Raw genomic sequence first — 23815 nt, 5'->3', positions numbered from 1 at the left:
ATGCAAAACAAGTCTGGGTTTTTTCTATATTTTCATCTCATAATAATAGCTCTCATTTCTTCTAGTCATCCTATTAGAGCTTCTCTGTGCCAGTTCCACTTTGAGTTGCTCTCTTTTGGGTAAGGCTCCCGTAATGGCATTGAATACTCTGGATGAAATCTCACCATTAATACTTTTTTATTCCTAGTGAAAAGACTTCTGACTTGCACATCCTAGGATTTTGTTTCCCTTTTTATGGCTGTGTTCGCGCTACTGTTTACTGTTCATTTTACGGTCAAATAAAACTTCACGTTCCTTTTCCTCATGGTTATGCTCAGATAATGAGCTTCCAGGTCATGCAAGATTTTTTTTCTGGCACTTCAGTACATGATTTCGCATGTGATACTGCTTAACTCATCACATTTCTCTTTGGTAATTTTTTTATGAACTTTGTCATCCTTTACTGGGGTACTTGCAACAAATTCAACTAGATTGACATTGCCTCTTCTAGGTTAATAGAAACTTGACTACAAATACTTTTTTGCTTATGGGTTTTTAAGGATCATGTTTCATGATAGTTTAAATGGACTTATGCAACAGCTTCTGTTCTGATAGCCTGACAGTCACATTTGTGTACTTACATGTTATTTCTTCTGTATGGTATCTTTTTAACTTAAGCTGTTCATTTTGGCTGCTTGAAAAAATCGCACCGTGTTGATTATGTAACTGATAAGTTACCTTTTACACTTGGTAGAGGTGACTCACTGTTTTGTTTTTACCTCTGGATGTTGTCTTGTTTCACAAGTGGGGCTTGCTTTTTTTTTTTTTAATGAATCTCAATTGGATGTAGTTTCCCAATAGAGAGAAACAGAGCAGTAATTTAAAACTGTGTGTGTACTTTCAAGACCAAACATTATTCAATTAAATATTTTCTTATTTCTCCAAATACTTACAACTTCAGACTTTATGTTGTCATCTGCAGAGGTAACTAACTAGACTGTGCATGTAGTCTCTGTACATAAAAAAATATAGGTGGTTGAAATTAGGGTATTTCACCAAAACCATAAATTATTCTTATTTCCTATATTTAGTTAAAAGATAATTTGCACAATTTCCGGATGTTCATTGTGTAGGAGGGAAGTCCATTTGGATGCAGCATCTCATGACTTGTGTGAAGTAAAAAAGTCAATACACAAAACACTGCTTGTCAGGAAAGATCGTCACTGGTGAAATGCAGCTAAATTTGCCAGATCTTATTACAAGATATTTCATAAATGAGATAACAGAATTAGAATTTAATATAGAATTGCCTGTAAGATTCTGCGTGGATGCTAACCAGGTGGCATCTACAGAGCAGCAAGATGTTAATGCTTCCTAAACAAACTAGTCTTATTTTTATGATTGCATTCTGAAATTGAAATTTTTAAATTGGAAGAAAGGTCCAGGTTGCTGGGAAAGTGAATTGCTGCCAAATCTTCTTTTAAGACAGCATTTTAAATCAGAAGCATTCTTACAGTTGTTAATATTCCATTCTTTTGTATAACTTTAGTAGTTTTTCAGAATTTAATGCTTACCGGTGTAACTAAAAGTCTGTTATCTTGGGGGATGTACTGAACTGTTCAGATACGCTATTTGAAAATCTTGACTTTCTTAAGGTTTTGATTTGACAAACTAGTAAAATACTCCCTTTTAAATATGCATATAAACCTTACAATCTTTAGTAAGATTAAGTACATGATTTTCTTTAGAAGAGTGGATTGCAATGTTATGAGAAGCAAACACAGATTTAATTTTGATTTTAAGTGCCTTGTAATTTGGAATAAAATATCAGAGTTTGTAAATTCATAAGTAACAAGTACGATTTAACAAGGTAAGGTAACCATTTTGTGTAAAGAATGGGTAGTAGAAGCAAAGAAGTCTTCTGGTGTAGGTTTTTCTGCCTAGCTATAAGGGTCCTGCTCATCTCATTTCAAAGCAATGAACTCACTAGTGAAGTACCACAAGGGTATGTGGGTAAGGTACGCAACCTATTTATTCATAAATGAGCTAAATAAGACAGTAAGTTGGTGGCATAATCGCTGATGATTGATTAAGCTACGTTACCTAATATGGCAAAAATGAAGACTTATTCTGAAGAACTGCAAAACCTTACAAGGCAGGCAGGTGAAAAGTCATATAGTTAAGTATAAAGTGACATGTGGCAAAAAAAATATTAGGTTTACTTATGTAGTGATAAGCTATGAGCTGACCAGTCCGCAATGAAAATACTGGGCTTATAATATGTAGTTCTATGAAAATGTAATGCTTGGTGTTCACTGGTGGTTAGAAGAGCACACTGAAAACTACTGGGAAAGGAATAGAGAACAGAATAGTGAATCTTAGTCTATCACTTAAACCCATGATATGTTTGTATGTCTAATTTTATGCACGGTTCTTGTTCCCTTGTCTCAAAAGGGGTAAGACCTGGTACAAGCAAAGATACAGAAGAGCAAAGCTTTGTGGCTTCTCTAACTTCCAGCTGAGTGATGCTACTACTTCACTTCTGCCCTTATTTGCATTCCTCTTGTGTTCTGCTTCTCATATTTCTCCTCCCCACAATTAGGAGCATATAGTTGGGAGGTGTGATGCTGTCCAAGTGATGGCCAGGCAGTTCAATGCTTAAGGTGGGAGTCAATTAAGAATGTAGACTTGCTGTTATATGAGATAGCTTAGATAAGAATGACAGTAGGGAAGAAAAAGTTACTTGTTTCATTTGTAATAAATTCTTGATGCCAGGTGTATTCATCCTCAGTGTTCTAAGGTTTAACTACTATGTCAAACAAAGAAATAGTTTGTCAAAAGAAATAAAAATCCTGTAGGGCTTTATCAGGCCACTCCAATACTGTCAGCTGCTGAATAATTAAGAAAAGAAAAAAAGCTTCTGTGGCTCAGATTGTTTTTACATTTGTTGTGTCATAGTATTGCCACTGACTCCCAAGGTCTAGACTCATATTTTGTTAACAAGGTAAAGGTTATGCAAATATATTCCAAGTATCAGTAGCAGCAGGTCTGTCAAAGCAACAATTATGCACAATCTTGAGCAAGCTCTCTCCATGAATAGAGCACTTTAGAGTGCCAGAATTTGTGATGTGGAAAAGTATTGTGTAAATTTGCTTTGTTAGCTAAAGAAAATTTAACAATAGTTTCATTTATTATTTGGTTCTGCAGGGAGGAAAAGAGATGCTTTTTACATGCTGTACGTCTGTTTTTATAGCAGTCTTACAAAATGTAAATCAAATTGTAATAGGAGTAATTTTAAAACAATTGAACATGTGGGCTGTAGGTAGGAGTAGCCTTTTAACAGTTCATTGCATGTTGCTTTTTAAATCATCAGTGTATGTTCTGTTAACTTCAAGTTCATGTTTTATATGCAGATAAATATGTCAGTAAATTAAACCTTTTATTCAGCTAATGAATGGATACTCTTGGAAGTTGGATGGGTGTATTCTAATCTTGGAAACTGACTACAAGATTATTTTGCACTTTCTTCATAATCCTTTGTTTATGAACAGATTACTATGTATTTCTGAAATTATGAGTTTAGACGAGAAAGTACTGGACACTAATAATTTAACTTTCTTTGCCAGAAAAATAATTTACTTAATCCAAGATTCTATTATGTTTAAAAATTCCTTCGTTAACATCCATATTATGCAGAGAACAGTTAATTACTGATTTAGCTAAGGTAGAAACATATTTAGACAGCACAAACCAAAATGTTGCAGGGAGGGAAAGCAGCTAGTAGAGAAAGTACACTTTTTTGTTCATTTAACACACAGGAGAGACAAGTTCTTGTCTTTTGAAACTGTAGTGTTTCATATATGGTATTTTGGTCATTATACATAGCAGATCACAACTGATCGCTAATTGATCAGTAAAGCTGATTGAATGATAAATCTGTTTGTGTGCATCATCCCCAGTCTGAAACCCTGAATATAATTTCAGTTTCCTTTGAGATTGGGTGTTAACACTGGGAAAAAGATGATGTGATCTGCTCATTCCCTGCATGTTGAAAAAAAAAAAAGTATCTGCAATGATTGTTGCTACAGATTTTAATATTCTCATATTCATGCGCTGAAAAATGTTTATACACAGCTGTTATGTTTCTGATGTCAATTTGTACTTTTCAACTTGCTGATGTATATCCAGAATTTCTTTCTGTATTCTATAGGGTTTTGGCAACTGAATTAAACAGAAATTTTCTTCCTTCTAAGGGCAGTAGCAACATTTCATTTGAGTTCAGTGAAGCACCATTGTGTCTTTCATGAAAGTATGAATTTATATGTGGGTTGTTGGGGAATGGAGAGGAGATTTTTATAAAGATATCTTTTAAGATGTTTGTATAGAAAGAGTAAGGAGATATGCATTAAGATTTATCAGCTCTAAGGAAAGCTGCTTTACTACCTTTTCTTATAGTGAAAAATAATCTTAGAAATAGAACTTGCATAATGACATGAACATTCACCCTTAAAAAGTGATCATGCAAACTGTCAGCAGAAATGCTACAAGACCATCAAAACGTCTTGCAGTACTTGTTAAAATACTAGTTATTAGGAGAGCTGAAATAACAGGCAGATTAATTGGTGTACGTAATATACACATACTGGATCTGATGGGGCGGTGTGGTTTCATTGTCTGTGGAAATTACTGCGTAAGTCTCTTCTTGCTTCAGAACTATCACTGTAGCCTCTCTGCTTCCACTCATGGCTGAATGGAGGTAGAACCATGTGTGGTTCTGCTTGCAAAACCAAAACCATTGTGAAATGATGTAGTGGGACGTTGCTGTGTCAGTAGAGACCATAAACCCTTCTGTGATTCGTGTCCTTTCCCCCCCACTACCCCCCCAATTATTCCTCTAAACTCTTTGATTTCCATGACCACGGAAAATGAGCATTTTTGAAAGTGCATCTGGTGGGTTTGCTACCTGATTCACCAGTGTGCCCAGCAAACTGTTCTGTGCTTTGTTGTCTTTATTTGCGCTGCACTGTGTTCCCTGGAGGTTGTAACTGTTCTTGCATTATGCCCGCTGAACCTTGTAAAACCAGACTGTCCAACTGCCACAGAGGCTAAACTGACATAAACCTCAAATTAAAATCCCCAGATGGGGCAATGGAAAGTCAGAGAAATATTTATGGTTATTCTGATGGGTGGTGTATTATCCTTTGAGCTGTGTCATCTCATGATTGAAAAACAAATCATTCTAATGGCTTGGTTTTCTTGGCACATCTGAAGGATGACAACATATTACATATTTTACATATATGATGTCATAAAGGTGCCATGCATAACAATGTGTGTTTTGTAACAAAGGTTTTAACTCTGGCTAGCTGCAAATTGCATAAAATAATATAATTTCCTCTTATTACTCAGCAAAACTTTGTGTTACTTAGGAAACTTAAAAATACATTTTCTCAAATTTTGGTGAGGCATATAATTTTGAAATTTGCCTCAATAATCACTAGTCTTATTCTATTAGTCTTCCATTTTCCCAGAAAGAAATTACCTCCTTAATCTGTAACTTAGCCAGAGAGGAACGTTGTTCATTAGGAACTGAAAATTTCATATTTGTTTTTGATGGGATTGAGCATACCTGCTATGATGTACTCTATGGAAATGATCTTTGATATTTGTGCTTTTGATTAAATGATTTTATCTTTTCCTTTAATTGAAACAGTGTTTATAGTTCCTTTAATTTAGAACAGTAGTTTTTACTGAAATTGCATTTGTGTTAGTGGACAAAATAGTGGAATGCATACTTTATATAAAAGTAAAAATTAACATTAAAATAATGAGCAATCTGTTTTGAGGCATCCTGAGATTTCTTACAGGTATGCTTGAGAGGTTGTTAGAAACAGGTTTTGGTGCTTGGAATCAATTAGACACGAGGAGCAAAGGACAGCATCGTTTTACAGAACCTGTAGTAGAGTGAGGAGGAGAGGAAGTTTTGCTGCAAGCTACAGGAGAACAATTAAAGCAAGAAATAACTAGTTTCATAAGGGTTTGTGTAAGAGAAGACAGGCAATTGACAAGAGGAGATAGAGAAAGGCAAGCATTTTCACCTTTGGGATAGTAGCTCTGACAGTGTAAGATGTTCAGTGTTCTACAGGTTAATACAAAAAGGGGTTTTTGTTGTTGTTTTTTGTTGTGATGTCTTCAAGTTATATGGAAAGAAATATTTAACTTTTAGAATGTATGCATACCTTTTAAGTGTTCCCTACTCTTATGTGGGAGTACATGGTATGTAAAGGTTTACCAATGCCTAAATACTTAAAATGACTTTTCTGTGATCTTAACACACAGAATAAAATTATGATTATAGCCCTCAAATTTGAAAATATGAACTTACTTGGTTCTATGGAAACTGCTTTTTACCCACGCTTCTTCCTGTTTTCAGGTCTTTGTTAATCAGTGCCTGAGATTTGGGGTTATAATTTTGCAGCACAAAACCCAGCCTAGACTGAACTGTTAGTTCTCAGATATGGGCTTTTTCCAGAGCTGTAATTAATTTTTTATAAAGCTAGGAATGTAATGACAAGGTTCGCTTATAAGTTGATAGATGTGGTGGTTTTGTTTTTTTTTTTTTTCAAATATGAAAACCATGCCAATTTCCCATTTGTCAAAGGTAATTTAAATTTTTTTTACAGAATATTCAGATACGTTTTTGGAGAGAGGTGTTGCACTGAGGCAGAGTAACGCTCACAACAATTTCCAGCTAGGATGCTGAAAATGGCAGGGATTTATGACTGGAGTACTTTGTGGTTTGCTTCTAGGTGTGCGTGGCGCAGTGCAGCCATGAGTGAAAGTCGCAGCTATCTGACAGCTGCTGAGTGACCTAGGTGAACTGAGTCAATGACATCAAACCATGTCTGTACCAATATCCTCATTACAGCTGGTGCTAATTGGCACCCCTGTTGGCAGTCTCAGTGGAGTTACTGAATCAAACAAAGCAGCAGATTGCCCTCCTTGTTTGATGTGAATTGGCAAGAGTTAGGTGAAGAACTTTTTTTTTTTTTTTTTCCCCACTTCTCTCGAAGAAACCATTTATTGTGGTTGAGTACAAGGTAGTTTTCACTGTTGACAAGGGATCATCACTTCCTGACTTTCTATGTATTCAAACATAGAATTTGTAAGGGGAGCAATGGTGAAAGATCAAGAGCAAATATTGTTATATACACATAAAAAATGCTGAAGCACCATGAAAGCATAATCGTACTTTTCAGTGAAATTACTTGAATGATTGATGTCAGAGAAACCTCTGTGACAACGGAGAGAAACTAGATAAGGGGAAAGATTTTTCTGTTTATTTTATAGAAGCTATATTCATGCTCTACTTTTTTGCTCTGTGCGTCCCTCTCAGCTGAGTAAAATAAAAAAGAAATATTTTTATAAAACGTTGTAGAGTACCAGAGGTTAGCTGAAAGCAGAAGAGCCTGAAATACATGAGGAGACTTTGAACTCTTTCTGATTCTGCTCTCTCATATAATTGAGAAGTGTGGATCCAATGCCGTCTATCAGAATTACTATGCTATGTGTCTTAGTATAATATAATAAAATACTGTGTTTATGACCTGAACAAAGGGTCCTGAACCCAAGGTTCTGTGTTATTTTCCAGCTGTAGCAAACAATACAAGAATTCTGCAACCTCTTGAGGTTGTTGTGGGATAAAATCTTTTAAGGCCCCAACAACATATGTAGCAGCTGAAATAACTTTTTAATATTTTTAAAATTGGCTAGATTGTCTGTGTTCCCAGTGTTCTTTTAAAATCTTGAATACTTTTTTCCTGGAGAATGTCAAAATTAATAAAGAGGGAGTGAACATGTTGAATATTTTGAGAAGTTAGAGGTTGCTTAACTGTAGCAGTTGGGAATTTATCAAAAATTTCCATGCTATTACTGCACACACACAGAGAAGCCAAATAAGAGCTAAACATATGACAGGTATCGTCTGCTTTTTTACATCTGCAGACCATAATCTCTGAAATTCTTAGCTTTCTACATAGGTATCTACAAGTCATTCAGTATAAAACCCTGCAAATCTTACTTCTCCATTTATAAGAGAGGGGCTAAAAGCTCTTCACAGTTGTTTTACATTTCTAAAATATTCTGAATATGTAAAGCGCTGTTCAAGTACTAAGCTTAAATATTTTCTATTTGTTGCAGATGAAGTCATACACTTCACTCGTAAGAGGGAAGTAGCAATAAGTTTATTGATATAAACCATCAATCTAACAAAGTTTGATACTAGATGCGACAGTGGTTTAACAAGATTCAATGGCAAGGTACAGTTGCGTATTTACTGCACAGAGGGCAGGGTCAGATAAAACTGTTGGGGGACCCTCCCATTGAGCCACAAGGTTCAGAAAGGACCCCTTTGCTTTCTAAACTCCTTCTCAGAGGGGAGTTTAGGTGCGGCTGGATCCAGACTTAGTCCCAGCCTTGGGCAGTGGTTTATGTCGAAAGGGTTATATGTGCGCAATCAATCCTTTATATCACTTAGCTAAGATTTCAAAGTTTCAGCGTGCTTACTCCCAATTCACTTACCGAGTATCTGACGTGAGAAGGATTCTCTCAGCCTCGGAAGTGTAACCTTGAGAGGCGTCCCTGCTCAAGGGGAGATCCTGGCGTGCAGCCCGCTGCCATGCAGGAGAGCTCGACAGGCCCTGGGCTGTCCCCTATTTATGGAGTAAGATAATTGACTTATAGTCATATTTACATACCCACTAGAGATGTTAGTTTCTTCCAAATTTGGCTTGAGTTGGACATTGACCAGCACTGTGGTTAGGTGGGCGCATTGCTCAAATTAGCCCTTGGCTATTGTGGTGTTATCTATCTCCCCCAAATCCACATGACCAGATGCACCCATTACAACCGCCACTGGTGGTTATCGCTTGAGCAGGGTTACGGGAAATACAGGTCAGGTTGGGGTTGGGGCAGGGGAGCACACCATCACACTCTTAAGCAAGACAATCGGATTTAGTTAGATTGTAACCTTCAAAGATCACCTAAAATGTTTGAAATGCTCTGTATGTGACCCTTTGTAGTCTTAACAGTTTTTGATGGTATCTCCAAGACCCACCTAAAACCTCCATTCAGTCTTGGTCTGTAATGTTTTGATAGGCTCTCTCTTCTCAGGCTTTTTTGAACTATGAGCTTGGCTGTTTTGTTTGGTATTTAGGGATGTTCCCTGGTTTACCTTTCCTGCTTTTTCCCGAGCACTGTCTTTGCAATATATTAAGACAGAAAGGGTAATAGACAGATTTTCACACCATCACTAGGTAAGTATGGTCATGGAACATAAATCCTCTAATGCCCAAAGAAAACATTGGAACACTGAAAAAGAAAGCGAAAAGAATATCTACATACCTGGGGAGAGCAGAAGGTATGTGACTGTAGGAAATAAACATTTTTAGCATAGGGTACACAGTTTTTTATTATTTATTTGAGGTTATTCTGGAAACAGGATTTACAGATGATGTAAACAAAAATCTGAAGGCTGAAGGAATTGACGCTAAATTAAGCATTTTTAGAGAAAATCATGTGTAACAGGCAGATGTTATTTGAACATAGGTGTAAAGGATAGTAGACAAGGGAAGAGTTTTATTAAGTTCTAAGAAATGCTTCTGAATGCTTGGTGAAATATTTTTCTTTAAATAAATGTGTCATGCTCATAATCTAATACATTAGTCCTTGTCATCACTATCATCATTGTTACTATCCTACCGAAAAAAAGTTGATATTTGTATTTCCTTTCATAAGGTAGTAAATTTTTCATAGCTGTGTACTTGGTTTGATTAATTGAAATGTAGGAGATACCCAAGATGCTTAAAATTGTTTCTTCTAGTCCACAAAGAAACAGGATTTCAGAGAACTGGCCTGAACATTTTAGCATAGTCATTGTAATCTCATGAAAAGCATCTGGTTTTAGTAAAGATTAATATTCACCAAGACACCTATATCCACTATTGATACACAAAATGCAGTGTGTAACAGACAGGTTATATACAGAAGCTATAATTTCACACAGCTGAAAGGCTGACATCAAAATGTCAATCTAATTCTTTTTCAATCTTTTTTATTTGCAAACTCCAGAACATTTTCCAGCTTAACTATGTCTCTATCAAAGAGTAAATTTCAACTTACTTCAAATATACTTGTTTTTTAATTACCTTTTCCTGATCACTAAGGGTTGGCAGACCACAAATCAAAGGCCACTGTCCCAAACATCTTAGTCATCCGCACTCTTATGACTTGTTTAAAGAAATATAATCAAATTTCTAGAAAGTTATAAATATAGTTCAGAATAATTTTCAGATTGGTTGGTAGCACAGTACAGCACTAGTTCATAGCCACTGATGTGGATTACTGTCTGTTGGGGGAGCTAGACAATGGCAATTTATAATTTTTTCCAGATCTCATTTATTTTCATCTCCCACATACGGAATTTTAAAGTTCATTCGTCTGCACAAGCTATAATATTAGAAACACTGCCCAGTTGGACAAAGTGGCACAGATTTTCAAGAAAATCCCTCTCATTATATTGAGGGGAAATACAGTCTCAAAGCTGTAACTATATAGCTTAAATTGGTTTAAATAAGTTAGGTATATCGTTATGCTTTTCAGAAACTGTCAGTTCTTATTAAGCTGAATAGTTGCGTTTAATTATGTGCTGGACACTAATCAATTGAAAAATGTGTATGTGTGATCATGATATCCCTCATGAAATCTGTTCATTCAAGTTATTTCCCGGTTTTTGTACTATGTGAAATAGGTTGATTCATTCTGCTCTAATGAGCATACCATTGTGTAGCTAAATGTTCTTCCATATGGTTGCGTTCATAACTTCTTCCCTTTAACTGAGCTTTTTCTCTTTCTCTCTTTTTTTTTTTTTTAAATTTTTTTAAAATCTTGGTAGCATTTTCTCACTCCAGTTGGATGGGTGCAAAAAAGGTTCTGATTCCTTGTTTGTACAGTATTTTAAAACTGTAGCCACTGGAGTTGACTCCGTTGTGTCATAGTGCCAGTTGTCTTGATGTTAAACTGACCTGAAAGAAGGATTAGACTTAAGCTGGTATTTTGAAAAAGTTTTCTTTTCAAAATTACTATAATGCTGAAGTGTCAAAAAATATACAGGCAGCTGTCCTTTTGTAGCTGAAAGTTAAAGGAGTCGCTCTCTCCATCCATGCACTGCTGCCCATGTAACTTAGACAAAATTATGTGAGTTAACCTAGTGGACCTTGTAATAATTTGAATGCTAATAAATGGGGCTGGAGAGCAGTTCCCCAAACTGTAATCAAAAATCAGATGTGGAGGCTGTGGCTTCTTGTTAAGGGCAGAAATATATTGTGTTTTGCAGATACTGCTTAAAAATGCAGTTGGTTAATCTTTTTAAATCTGTGAAATTCATTGAGATTTTGAGAGAGAGATAAAATAAATTATTTAATTGTAAGTCACCTTATATATAAGCAAGAATCAAAAGTCCAGGTTTAGACACCCAAGAAAGCATTGGGCAGTTCAGAGCTGTGTCATCTTCTCCCTTGCGGTGCCACTTTCCCTCCCCAGTATGGGAATATTAAGCAAGAACCACCTTAAACCTAAGAAAGAAGAATGCTAAGCACAAAAATGCATGTAAAACTCTACTGTCCCCAGTGATAAGGTACCTGAATTGAAACTACACTGAAGTATTTTATCTGCTTATGATCCAGTGCGCCTCATTTGCCCAATTATTTTTGAAACAGTAAATACCACTAAAAAGAAAGGCGTTTGTCCCATGGCAGGAACCCAGGATTTTTTTCCTGGCAGGTAAGTATTAACCCTGAGGCTGTGCAGTCGTGTTCCATCTTGTCTGCTTCTCCCCTGGGTCCAAGAACCGTTTGTTCTTTTCCGCACTCTGGCCTCACTTGACTAAGGGCCCTGTGCCACCAGCATGGCACGTATCTTGGTGGTCAGGGCATTCCCACTGAATGTGAAAGGTGTCCCTTTGAATTCCTGCGTGTTGAAAAAATGAAATTTTAGTCAGGTTTCCATTTTTTTGAGATCAAGCAGGAAGAGAGTAAAGAGTTAAAGAAGCTTAAGTAGCTGCTGATGGGTAGTTTGGACCAGTTTTCAATGTTGACATATGAAAAGTACTTAAACTATTACTTTGGGAATAGCCCTATTGCTTCTGAGACAAGTGAGTGCTACTATCTAATTCCTGCTATACAAGGGGAAGACACTGCACTGTTATAATTAAAATTGAGGCTATTTATTTGTTATTTTCTTACAGGAAACAGATTCGAGCTCTTCTAGGACAATTTAGCCAGTCAGAAGCTTTGTTAATCTCCTCTGGAGTTGAGCCAGGGACTCTAGATGGAGTCCTCTTGGATGCTGGCTGTTCTTCCATGCAATTTGATACACCCGAAAGAGGTTTTTCCCTGCAGAAGGACGGACCTTTGGACATGAGGATGGATAGCGACAGGTACCTGTTAATAAAATATTTCTCCTTGAAACTCAAAACCTCTGTGCTCAGCAACCCCCTTAAATTGAAGAATTCTCATCATCAAACCGCATCTAATTTTGCATGACTATACTGTCATTCTTTTGCCACAAAGCTTTTTTCTATCTCAATACTTAGAACCCTGGTTATCATCTTTTTCTTCTTTGAAATAAGAGGAAAGTTCCAGTGATGAGTAATTAAACCAATAACACTTTTGTTAATTATACCATTAAAATTTTACGTTTTTGGAGTGTATGGTATACAGTCATAGGGGCATCTGACTTTCAGAGGCCTGTCTTCTCCCTGTTATTTCCACAGTTTCTCAGACTGTACTTGATCTGCAGGCTCACAAACCCTTACTGCAGTCCCTTTCCTTTTCTGCTACACTTACTATTTGTGGAACCTTCACTTGAGCACATTCAGTTGCTCCCTCAGGAACGGAGCAACCTCCCTCTTTTCTGCAATGGCCATCTGACCCAGTTACTTCTCTCTAAAAGGAACATAATATAAAACAAATAAATAAAATCCCATCCACGACATCTTCCAGTTGAAATCGGACAGCAACATTGCTTTTAACACACTAGTATAATGTTGTCTTCCATGCCCAAAGATTTATTGTAAGCTTTCCTTAGCAATATTATAAGCTTCCTTTCACATTGTGTGGGAGGCACATCAGGATTACTTAACTGTCAAATTAACAATTACTAAATAAATCACATCTATTTAAATTATTAGAATTGGTGTTTAGTACATTCAAGAGCATGAAAATCAATGGTGGAATGATAATTTCTACCTATGTAGCAGTTTTCATCTTCAAACAACCTAGTGTATTTCTGTAGCATTGTGCTTTTTACACAAACCACCAAAGATCTCTGTTGTATAGATGATGGCAGTAATTGCATAATGGCTTACTGGGAGAATGAAAATTTTTGCTTTGTGTTTTGATGAACCTGTAGTCTTAAGAAATGTCATTTGATCTTTCATTGCTCACATAGAGCCAATGGGAAGCCTCAGTTTCTAAGGAATTACCTTAACACGTTAATGTTAAGTCTTAACACAGCAAATTTCATGATATTCGCTTTTTCTAGTTTTGTGTAAAAAGCTCACGTGATTCCCCCTGGGATTCAGCGCTCAGATTTCAAGAATCTGAACTCCAGGCTTATATTTGCATCATGAGAATACATACATGGAACAGGAGCATAAGAACAAAGGATACCTGTGGCATAACAAAAGGCTTACACTACGGTTGTTGCTATGATACTACTTGCCTCTGATTCCTAAGTTTTGTTATCTTTTGTAAGATACTGCAGGAGAGTAATAAATGCCTGAAAAATATTCTGCACATTCATGTCTTTGTAGAAGAGTATTTATTAAGTAGGTTGTGTGTTTTCTCCGATTAGTAAACCCATATATTATGTTCATAATATACCTTGAACTATTTCAATAGCAAAGTGACAGAGCTTTAAAAAAAAAAAATGTATAGCTTATACTGCTTATATTGTAATAATTCCTGTCATTTGTAATATTAGGTCATTTCTATTCTCTTAAAACAGTATTTGGATATAAATTCTTATGCCTTTTAGTGAAAAGTAAAGTTAAATTATTTTCATGAGCAATTGTATTCATAGCAGGAGATGTGAAAGAAAAGACCCTTGAAATCAGTTCTGACTAGAAAACAGCAGATAATGCAAGGTGACTAAAATGAACCCATAAGGGGCAAGTTTATATTCTAAAGCTGGTTAAATAAAAAAGTCACACAGCGTTTCCATTTTAACATGATACTGAAATGTATTTATTCTTGTCAACTCATTAAGCATAGTTTATGATAATACTTGGAAGTTTCAGCTGTTCTAATTGATGTTAAGGAACAAACTCCGTTTAAAGTAGCAAGAAAAAGGATTTAAAAGGTGCAAGCTATATCTGTTTTCATAGGGTTGCTGTCTCTTATTTGAAAACCTCAAAGGCACTTGTATGCAGTGTGTGTGTTTGACTTTATGTCTCAATGCTACGAAGCTTCACCTCTTGTCAATGAAAACTGACGTCAGCGAACTAATTGGCTTTTCTTGTGCGTAGGTACCCTGACATGCCCACTGCTGCTGATGTTGTGAATGCTTTAGATCAACAGGCGCTTGCGTCCATCCTGAGAACATACGGGGAGGAGAGGCACGCCAAGAAAATCGCTTCAGCCATCGTTCAGGCACGCAGCATATACCCCATCACCAGAACTCAGCAGCTTGCAAGCATTGTTGCAGGTACCCTCATTAATTCTTCACAGTGGCTGAGGGGAAAAAATATTAATCCCCAAAGTCCCAGAGGGATCTATTTGTACTTGAAATCATGCAGGATCTAATCCTGCCTATTCTGCTCTGATGTCATCTCTCTCTTTTTTCATTTTTTTTTTTAGCTCCCACTTTTAATATTGTAGTTTGACAATTAGTTTAATAATAGATTTTACATGAAGTGATTTATCATTTTGCCAACGAACTTGAAACGCAGAATGACAGCAGCCTAGGGAATTACTTATCCCAGCTATTGATAAGCCTTCAAATATCAGATACGTCATAGACCTCTCTTAGTTATAAATTTCTACATTTTAATATTTTGAGGGGAAGTACTGTGGCAGTTTCCAATTATGAATTAAATCAGATCATTTCTGTTTGCTTAAAGAACGAGGAAGCAAAAAGTAAAGCAATACATAGCTTGCTTCACCTTGTGAATGCCAACTAGATCAGCCTGAAGCGACTATTGAAACACTTCATCTTACTTGCTCTTCACTGTAAACAACTTGAACAAAATGTAGTTAGGCAGGAATTGTGCTCACATCAAGAACCTTCATGTTTGTGTTCTCAAGTGAAAAATTTCAAGGACAAATGTAAGACACAAATCCTGTTAATGAACATTATAATATGTAATGTAGGGATATATTTTTTTTTAACGATGAAAATTACTGGGTCATGTCACAAATAAGTCTAAACTGCTGACTCCTTTGAATATAGACCTTTAAAATGGCTATCCAAATTTAACATTTGCTAAAGAATAGTGTTAAAAGTTGTATTAGTATCCTGAAGATTTTTTAAAAAATGTATTGTATTCATAAAAATTTGTATTACTTAAACTGGAAGTTTAAGGGACTTACTTTTAATGATGGACAAACAAATTAAAAGGTTTGGATTTGTATAAGTCAGTCAGGATACTTGAGCAAAATGTCCAGTCAACCAAGGCCCAAGGCTTACCTGATATAAGGATCTGAAGACACTGCTTGCTGTTGTAAGCCCCTGCTGTAAATATAGTGAATGTGAGGAACAAACAATCTTGAAAAACGAAAGAAATAAAACATTATGAGTCTTTTATAAAACTTGGAGAGTTACATTTTTAATATAGTCAGTCATCAACATCACGAACTAAAATTTAGTTTTTGTCACATATATCTCATGCTTCTTGAAAAACTGTTAAATATATATTTATATATATAAATAAATAACTGTACCATTATTGAGATTGAAGCAACCATATTGTTATGCTAAAGGTTTATGTGTTACAGGCTGTAAACAAGCAACTGGGTAACTTCTGAAATAATTTTCTGCACTAGCTTGCACTAATAAAATAAAAATACTAGTGCATAAAAGACAGCAATTGAAGATCTCTTCACGTTTAATGTGTTGCATGTGAGTCATTACTTAATGGTCACTTTCTGTGACAATGAGGATTTTTCTGTTCTCACTTTAAACTCTTTGCTATATTTGAGGAGAAGTTTGATACATGAATCAGGTATGCATCAGACAGTATACATGCCAAAGACAATGAATCCAGCACATATCTGCCAAGACAGTAAATACATATGTTTTGTGTGCTTTTTTTTGAAGTATGCAAGTAGTTAAAACAATTTTAAGACTTACACTGATCCCTGTTTGCGTAGAACTTCTTCCAATTTTAGTTTGACTCCTCCAATAAAGGAGCACAACGGTGGATCCTATTAGTTTTTGGACTGATTACACCTCAAGAAAATTTCTGGTAACTATAATATATTTTGTTTAATTTATCATCTATCGTCAATATATATTGTTATGCAAAATGATATCAGTGAAGTTACTGAGGGAAGCCAGAGCTGAAGTGCCAGAGACCACAGCTACAGGATCCTCTTGGTGGCACCCCTCCCCACCCCACCCCCACCCCGACTAATTCAGGACTTTACAGAGTAAAATCTATGACCTATCAGTTAAATGTCAAGTCCTTTAAAAAACAAAATATTAATTAGAATAATAAAATCTTGCATTTTAGATTTTGCAGATTCTATACAAGCATGATTATCTCTCAAGAACAGGATCAATTCTTTTGCCTAGTTATAGGAGCCAGAAAACAAGCAAAAAATCTAGCCAATGTGGCTGGGTGTTTATGTCTCTTTCTCTGCTTTTGTCAGTATCTAAGAATTCATATATAGTCCATATTTCTTTCATGTGTTATAGATTACTATGGCTTCAGAATTTCTAGAACTCCGAAGTTTTGTGTTAAGGTCCAGCTGGTAACCAGAATCCCAGTGTATCGAGATTTGGACTAGCCTGAAATTGGAAAATTTCATTTCTATTTATAGAATGCTAGACTTCTGGTCTTTCCTACCACCCTCCAAAAGGTTAGAATGTGTATTGTTCTTGCTAATTGATTGGGAGATAAGAGTGCAGGATGTAACTAAAACCCAAACAAACAAACAAAACAGCTCCACAACAGGTACAGAACAATCGGATGTTTCTAAAGTTTGTATTAGCAAGAGTTATAAATTTAAGGTATAGCTGGAAAAAAAATACAAATAGATTTGTACGTCAAGATTGCCTACAACAGCTTGGGGCAAAATCAGGTATCCCAGTGATTTCTTGTTCCTTTGTTCCAATTCAAGAAAATAATTCCTTCTCTTTCTTGACATAGAGCCTGAAAGTTTTCTCTCTACATACTGTGCCAATGAATAAGGTCCTATAAAAAAACCCTAAAAAAAAAGTTTGGCTTTTTTTTGTTTTCCTAAATGTTGTCCAAAAGGCTTCTGATCCATTTATATAAGGAGATGTCTGTGAGCTATGGAGTCTGCAGTTTACGTGGGAAAAAGGAAGAGTTTTCTGTTCAGTCATGTGAACATCATCTCTTCTTGCAGTGTAGTCAAACTCTACTCACTGTTTATAATTTTCACACAGCTGTCTGCTATTATGAACACTCCAAATACTACAGATTGGTAGTTCTCAACTGAAGGTCTGTGAATAGATGTGTGGAAGTCGATTAGGAAGCACTTCCTGATGGCTTTTGCTGTAGCTCACCGAGTCGTTTGGAAACAATAGGTTTAACTCGATGTGCAGGAAAACTGGTTAAAAATAGTGGAATTTTTAGAATGTAATTTTAATACGCCTTTTCCGTAGAACTGGTGATCTATTTTTATTTCTTTTCAGTGGGTAACATACCTTGTGTTATCTATTGGGTTTTGTTCAAAATTTAATTTTTATTAGTGTTATTTAGATATGCAATCTATTAACAGATCATTTTGAGATCATGTAATCATTTGGATTTAACTTGAAAGGGATGGATGATAAGATACTAAAGAAATTTGAAAAGTTTAAAAAGAACTTTAATGGGTAAAGCCAATCTCATTCGGAGTGGTTCACATTTATAGACTTTACTTATCAGTTTGGAATTTGTAATATTGCCTGAATTTCAGATGGGTGAGAATTAACACTGTACTGAGGGAGCCTAGACAAAAGGACATTAGTTGCGTCACAGAAACTTATTAAATGCAATGCTAATTCAACAGACGGATTCCTGCAAACAGGTGCACGATCTGAATTAATTTTTAAACTCTCCCACTCTCATACACTCTGGAGACTTTAATAGTTCATATTGACAGGCACAGCACGTTGCTAATTTCATTCACAAGCTTTAAAATTTCAATACATTTCAACATGTGAATCTATTAGATTTTTGAAAGTGTAAGTAGCATCAGGGCATCCCAAAACTAAAAATGATAATTTCTCTCACTGGGATTTCAAACCAGTCATCTAGCCAGAAGCGTGGTGTTTTTATGAATGAAATTCATTTTACAAGCTTCCCATACAGATTTTTTTTATATTTTTGTACGTTGTACAGCCTGTTACCAGGAAGGATTTTCTTTTAGTGTCATGGTAATTGGAGGGGGCTGGGTGAGAGATTTTGTGCCTTAGCAGAAGGCACAAATAGGTTTTTATTTAACTATACCAGAGGACTAAAAGTGGGATAGGAAAATTTTTCACCCCTGGAACATAGATCAAAATCTACTGTCTGTACTAAAAAGATGAAGGCCAGTGTGACAGAAATCACTACCACAGAGTACATTTATTGGTTAATCCCAGTCTTTGAAGACAGACCAATAAGTCTTTGAACTTGGAAATGGTTTGATTTTGGTTTTAGTTTGGGGGGTTTTGGTTGCCTAAAGCTGCAAAGTGGCTGCATTTCTTTACCAGTTTCCTGAATATTGGTATTCTGTACCATTATATATGACCTGCAGTGCTGTTTGTGCATGTTCAACTGAGGCATGTAGGGTTGTATTATACTTACAGAATATATCTAGGTTTTAATTTATTTTTCTTCAGTGTGTGATAAATTAATTCACAGTAATAAATAAACGTCACAGTTGATTGTCATAGAAGATTATTATAGGAAGACACTGCACTCAACAACCATGACAGGACAAATGGAAGAACCTTCCAAAGACCCGTTAGTGTCCCAATCATGCTGGTAGCCTGAGTATCTCATTTATTTTGTTTATCTATTCAGTATTGCAATTGCAAAATAGCAGTGTTCATGATCAGACTACTAAAAATCTGGCCAAATATCAGCATGTCATGTCTATTTAGATTTTTACAAAACCAGTTTTGAAGTAGATCTTTATATCATCCTTGTTTTTTCAGATAAGTAAAAGATATTTTGTTGACATAGGAGTTAAAACTTCCAATATTTTACTAAAATTCCAGAGAGATTGGCCGTGGAAATTTAAACAAAGGATCTCATTCTAGGCTTCTTTTTTTATGGTTAGGTCCCGATCAAGAAGCACAGTCAGTTTTGTACCTAAATTACATGCTGTACTCTTGTGGGTTGGCTTCATTTTTATCTGTGATACTTTTGGAAGCTGAAATACTCTTAGAATATCAGAAATGGATCATCCCCGGAAAACCAGCAGTATTTTTAGAAATACTTAGACTGCTAAAATATGATAGTTAAAAACTCTGGATCTGCTTTGAGAGGTGAACAGCAGATCTGGGCAGTAGCAGCCCAAAATTGAAAGTATAAAACTGATGCTCTTCTAGTCACAGCTGTAAATTGTTCAGCAAGGGGCAGGAACAATACAGGTAGAACCGAAAAAATGCACCCTGTTTTCTAACCCACTAGCTTGTTAATAGCTAATATTTTGTAAGGGAACAGTGCTTTTTCATTCCAGTTACAACTGTTTTCTTAAAGTGAACATGGCAGCAGTGGGCTTAGTTTTGGAAAGGGGGAGGAGAAGAGTGAGGTATGTTTTCAGTGGTTTTAAAAGAAGGCTTAGAAAAAGAGATAGATTTGTTGTGTGAGATCTTTTACAAAAACCAGTATTTTCTTATTCAAGAGACCATGGCGTCTGTAATTGAATTCAAAGATACCCAGGTATCTGATCTTTCAACTTCAAATTCCATTGAAGAAAAATGCTATTACGACTGAAACCTAAGACAGGTCTAACGGAGAATAATAAGTTATGTATATGTAGTCACTTAGTGCATGCCATGGAAACGTGCATGTCCTATGGTGGTTTTGGATACATTACATGCTGATTTGAAACCCTGCTGTTTCATTTAATAACTATTCAAGAGTTCTGAGCATACTGCTAGCGTTTGTAGCTGATAGTCGATCATTTAAAGAAAATTGTTTATTTTTCTCAGCACAGCATTCCTTTGTTACGCATTGAGACAGTTTTCTTCACACACAAATAGCAGTCAATGGCTGTTTTAAGGATTCCATTTTCAAAGAATTTATTTTTTAGGTATGTAAAGAAATATGGAAATAGATACTGTGCCAGGTAGTACAAGCTTGGTGTCAGTTGGTTTCTTGGAACATCTTGCCTTCTGCAATTTTGAGTTCCCCTTTTAGTTCAGCTCGTTCATCAAAACAGGCTTTGTGATTCCTACAATGAGGGTATATATTCTTTTTTATGATTTATAGAAAGTATAGAACATGGTGTTCTCAAAGACAGAAATTATATTAGCTAGCTACCATAATATTTTCTAGAGTTTGTAAGTGATGGAGGAGCCTAGCTCCCGCAGGTTAAATCTATTTACTGTTTTGTGAAACAGAGTTTAAAGCCACAAATTCCTGTGCAGTAGTGTGTGTGTTGGGAGAAGCTGATGCTGTTGCTATTTTCTGTCTCGAAGGATTCAGACTATAGGAATAGGAAACAGCCGCAGCTATGATGGGTGTCTTCAGTTAGTTCAGGAACTGTTAGCATTAAAGTCAGAGGAGGTAGGGAATGTAGTTGGGAAACTTGGGTATGCAGAAACACATCTTAGATACACTGCATACATGATAATAACTCTGTTAATAATGATTGGATTTTTAAATCCTGTTATTGGCCTCTCCCTTTGCTGAACACTGATGATTGCTTGTGCGTTTGTGATGCCAAACACTTACGTTGTCTGACAGAAGTAAAATCTTACCTTTAAAACTCTCAGGAATTCCACTAATAAATTGCTTTGTGCCAGCGTACTGGATTATGATATCTCTATTAAATTTTTTTTTCAATCAGCTGTGTACATGTGAATTTAGTCAACTTGTTTCAGAAGTACCATGTTCCCTTCTTTTACTCCACTACATAGAATATCAATTACTTGAATGTGAACTGCATTTACTTCAAACCTATTGCTTTATTTTGTTGTAGTTTAGCACTGGCATGGAATTAAGGCGTTTTAATACATACATACGAGCTGTATTGCCTTATCTCTAATGGGCCCTCTTGTTTGGAAGAATAATTTTTTCCATTTATGTGCTAGCATTATTCATTCAATTTATCTTTACTAGACTCCTGTGCTCACTTACATAATAGATTATAAGTTTACTCACGTTTCACAGATCTTGTAAAACTCTTGCGCTTTAGTCCCTTTGATCCATCAAATCTGGCTTCTCTAGCTTTTTGCTCAGCCCTTTTATACTCAGATAATGTATTTTAGGCTTGAATCTTCATTAAATAATGATATATTAAAGTTGCTATCAGAATTTCAGTCTCTACAGAGACTTGTATAGCTCATGAGAATTTTGGAGAAAGGAATAGGGAGTTTTCTGCACCTAGTAAAAATTATTTAATCTGGTGATTTTTTGTCCAACAAACTCATATCTTGACACGTTCTGCCGTATAGGCATGTGAAAAAGCAACAGTATCATCTGCATTTTCTAAATTTCTCAAGGTATTTTTGTGAACATTTGAAGAAACAGAGGTGTAGTGGTCAACAATTCTTATCCCCAAATAAGGATGCCTCTTTTCAGCTTTGAGTAATTCATTGAAGAATACTTTTCACCAGGTAGACATTGTCTTCGTCTTATGTCTGCCTGTGAAGAAATGCATAATTATCTAGAAGGCAACAGTTAAAATTGTGTCCATCATATATTAACTTTTTTTTTGCCTTTAAAGCGTAAAACAAACGACCACAAACACTGCACTGACATTGACTACACTGAACTGTAAAGAAAGGCTTATCTAGCCCATCTTCATTTTTTCCCTACCTTAGTTTCACCCATAATTTTTTATTTTAACTTTGTGAAGCGTTTGAGGAAGGAATTTGTATGAAAGATTCTAGGGAAAAAAACAGCACTCAACCACAAGCCAAGTCAGTTTAATAGGGTTTACTTTCAGAAATGTGAATTCAAAGCAGAAAATAAAGATATATTATAGAGAAGGAAGCTCACCACTCAGGGTTCAGTTGTAAGTATGCTTTCCTTTAAAGTCATCATGGGTGAGTGGATTAATGTCAGGATAGCAATGTAGAAATAATAAGATATTAACATCTCCTTTTTAAAATTTATGACAGGTGCTTTTCCAGCATCAGCACTGTATGCACGAAAAGACTTGCTTCAGAGACCTACACATGTTGCAACCAAAACTTTTCAAGGACTGCGAATATTTGTAAACGATGAGCTCCATGAACTCTTTATAGGGCTGAAGACAGCTGAGAAGTTTCTAAAACCTGGAGGTCGCCTTGTAGCCCTCTCCTTTCATTCACTAGAAGATCGTATTATCAAACGTTTTCTTCATGGAATAGACATGACAGAAAAGTACAATCTTAGCTCAAGGCAGAAGATAAGACAGGGTCTGAAAAATTGCTCCAGAAAAGAAGATGCACAAGAATCTCCCCATGGAAAATCGAACTCAAAGTGGATTTTGTTACAGAAAAAAGTTCTGACACCCCAGGCCAAGGATATTCAAACAAACCCAAGAGGAAGGTCGGCCAAGCTAAGAGCTGCTATTAAACTCTAAAACAAAATATATGATTATATAATTGTATAATTTCCTTAAATTTTGTTTTCCAGAAGGCTAACTGGACAGATAGTATCAATCTGAAAAAATAAAATGAAGGCTGTTAGAAAACATTTCTTTCCTACCTTTGTGCTTCTTTTTAATTAGGACGTAGTGTAGAGCATCAAAAGGTAAAATAAATGTAGATAAGTGGGTGTCAAAAATTATACAAAAAAGACATCTTTTTAAAAAGAGCATCAAAACCAAAGTTTATAAAAATTACAGGTTTGATGTATTTACAGTGATGAATTTAGATTAAATTCAAAACCCTGACATTAACAGTCTAAATTCAGTAGCTGACTGAGACAGTCACATTTTTCTGGGGGTGGATTTCACACACCTAAGTCAGATGGCTGGTTTAATCTAGAATAAGTTTCAGATAACCGAAGAATTCATGATATATAAGTCTCTGTATCTCAATTGACTTGTTGCATCAATGCCTGTGGGACAAGAGCTAGTTCTTAAATAAATTGATAGCGGTATGTAATGTTCTATCCAGGAATTTGTAAATGGGCTCTTAACTTTTTTTAAAATAAGTAAATATTTACTTCTGAGTGGTCACCTGGTTATTTAATGTTTACGGATTCTAAATAATAAATGTATCTTGGGGAAAAAAGATACTTAAAAGACCACTGCTTGCACTTGGACACTACAAGCAAGCAGTCAGATTTGTACTTGATCATTTGAATTTCTTCCTGTGACCCTAACTTCTGTGCGTAGATCCAGTACAACTTTTAGGTGTTGATGGAATTATAATTAACCCATCAAAAACAGGGCATTGTGGG

The 23815-nt window shown here is 35.7% G+C and overlaps 1 protein-coding gene across 2 annotated transcripts in view; it reads left to right on the top strand.

The window, feature by feature from the left end:
• The window catches only part of METTL15 (methyltransferase like 15), a 103619-nt gene extending 80035 nt beyond the window's left edge, over positions 1–23584 (top strand). For both annotated transcript variants that reach the window (XM_052810908.1, XM_052810907.1), the window contains exons 4-6: positions 12281–12476; positions 14568–14742; positions 22546–23584. In XM_052810908.1, coding sequence (XP_052666868.1) covers positions 12281–12476; positions 14568–14742; positions 22546–22991 — 817 coding nt within the window. In that variant the 3' untranslated portion in view covers positions 22992–23584. The remainder of the gene's footprint in view (positions 1–12280; positions 12477–14567; positions 14743–22545) is intronic.
• The last annotated feature ends 231 nt before the right edge of the window (positions 23585–23815 follow it).

This window comes from Harpia harpyja, chromosome 16 (genome assembly GCF_026419915.1).
Source record: "Harpia harpyja isolate bHarHar1 chromosome 16, bHarHar1 primary haplotype, whole genome shotgun sequence".
NCBI lineage: Eukaryota > Metazoa > Chordata > Aves > Accipitriformes > Accipitridae > Harpia > Harpia harpyja.
Note: the sequence above shows the minus strand (reverse complement) of the source record. Positions and strands in the feature narration are given on the sequence as shown.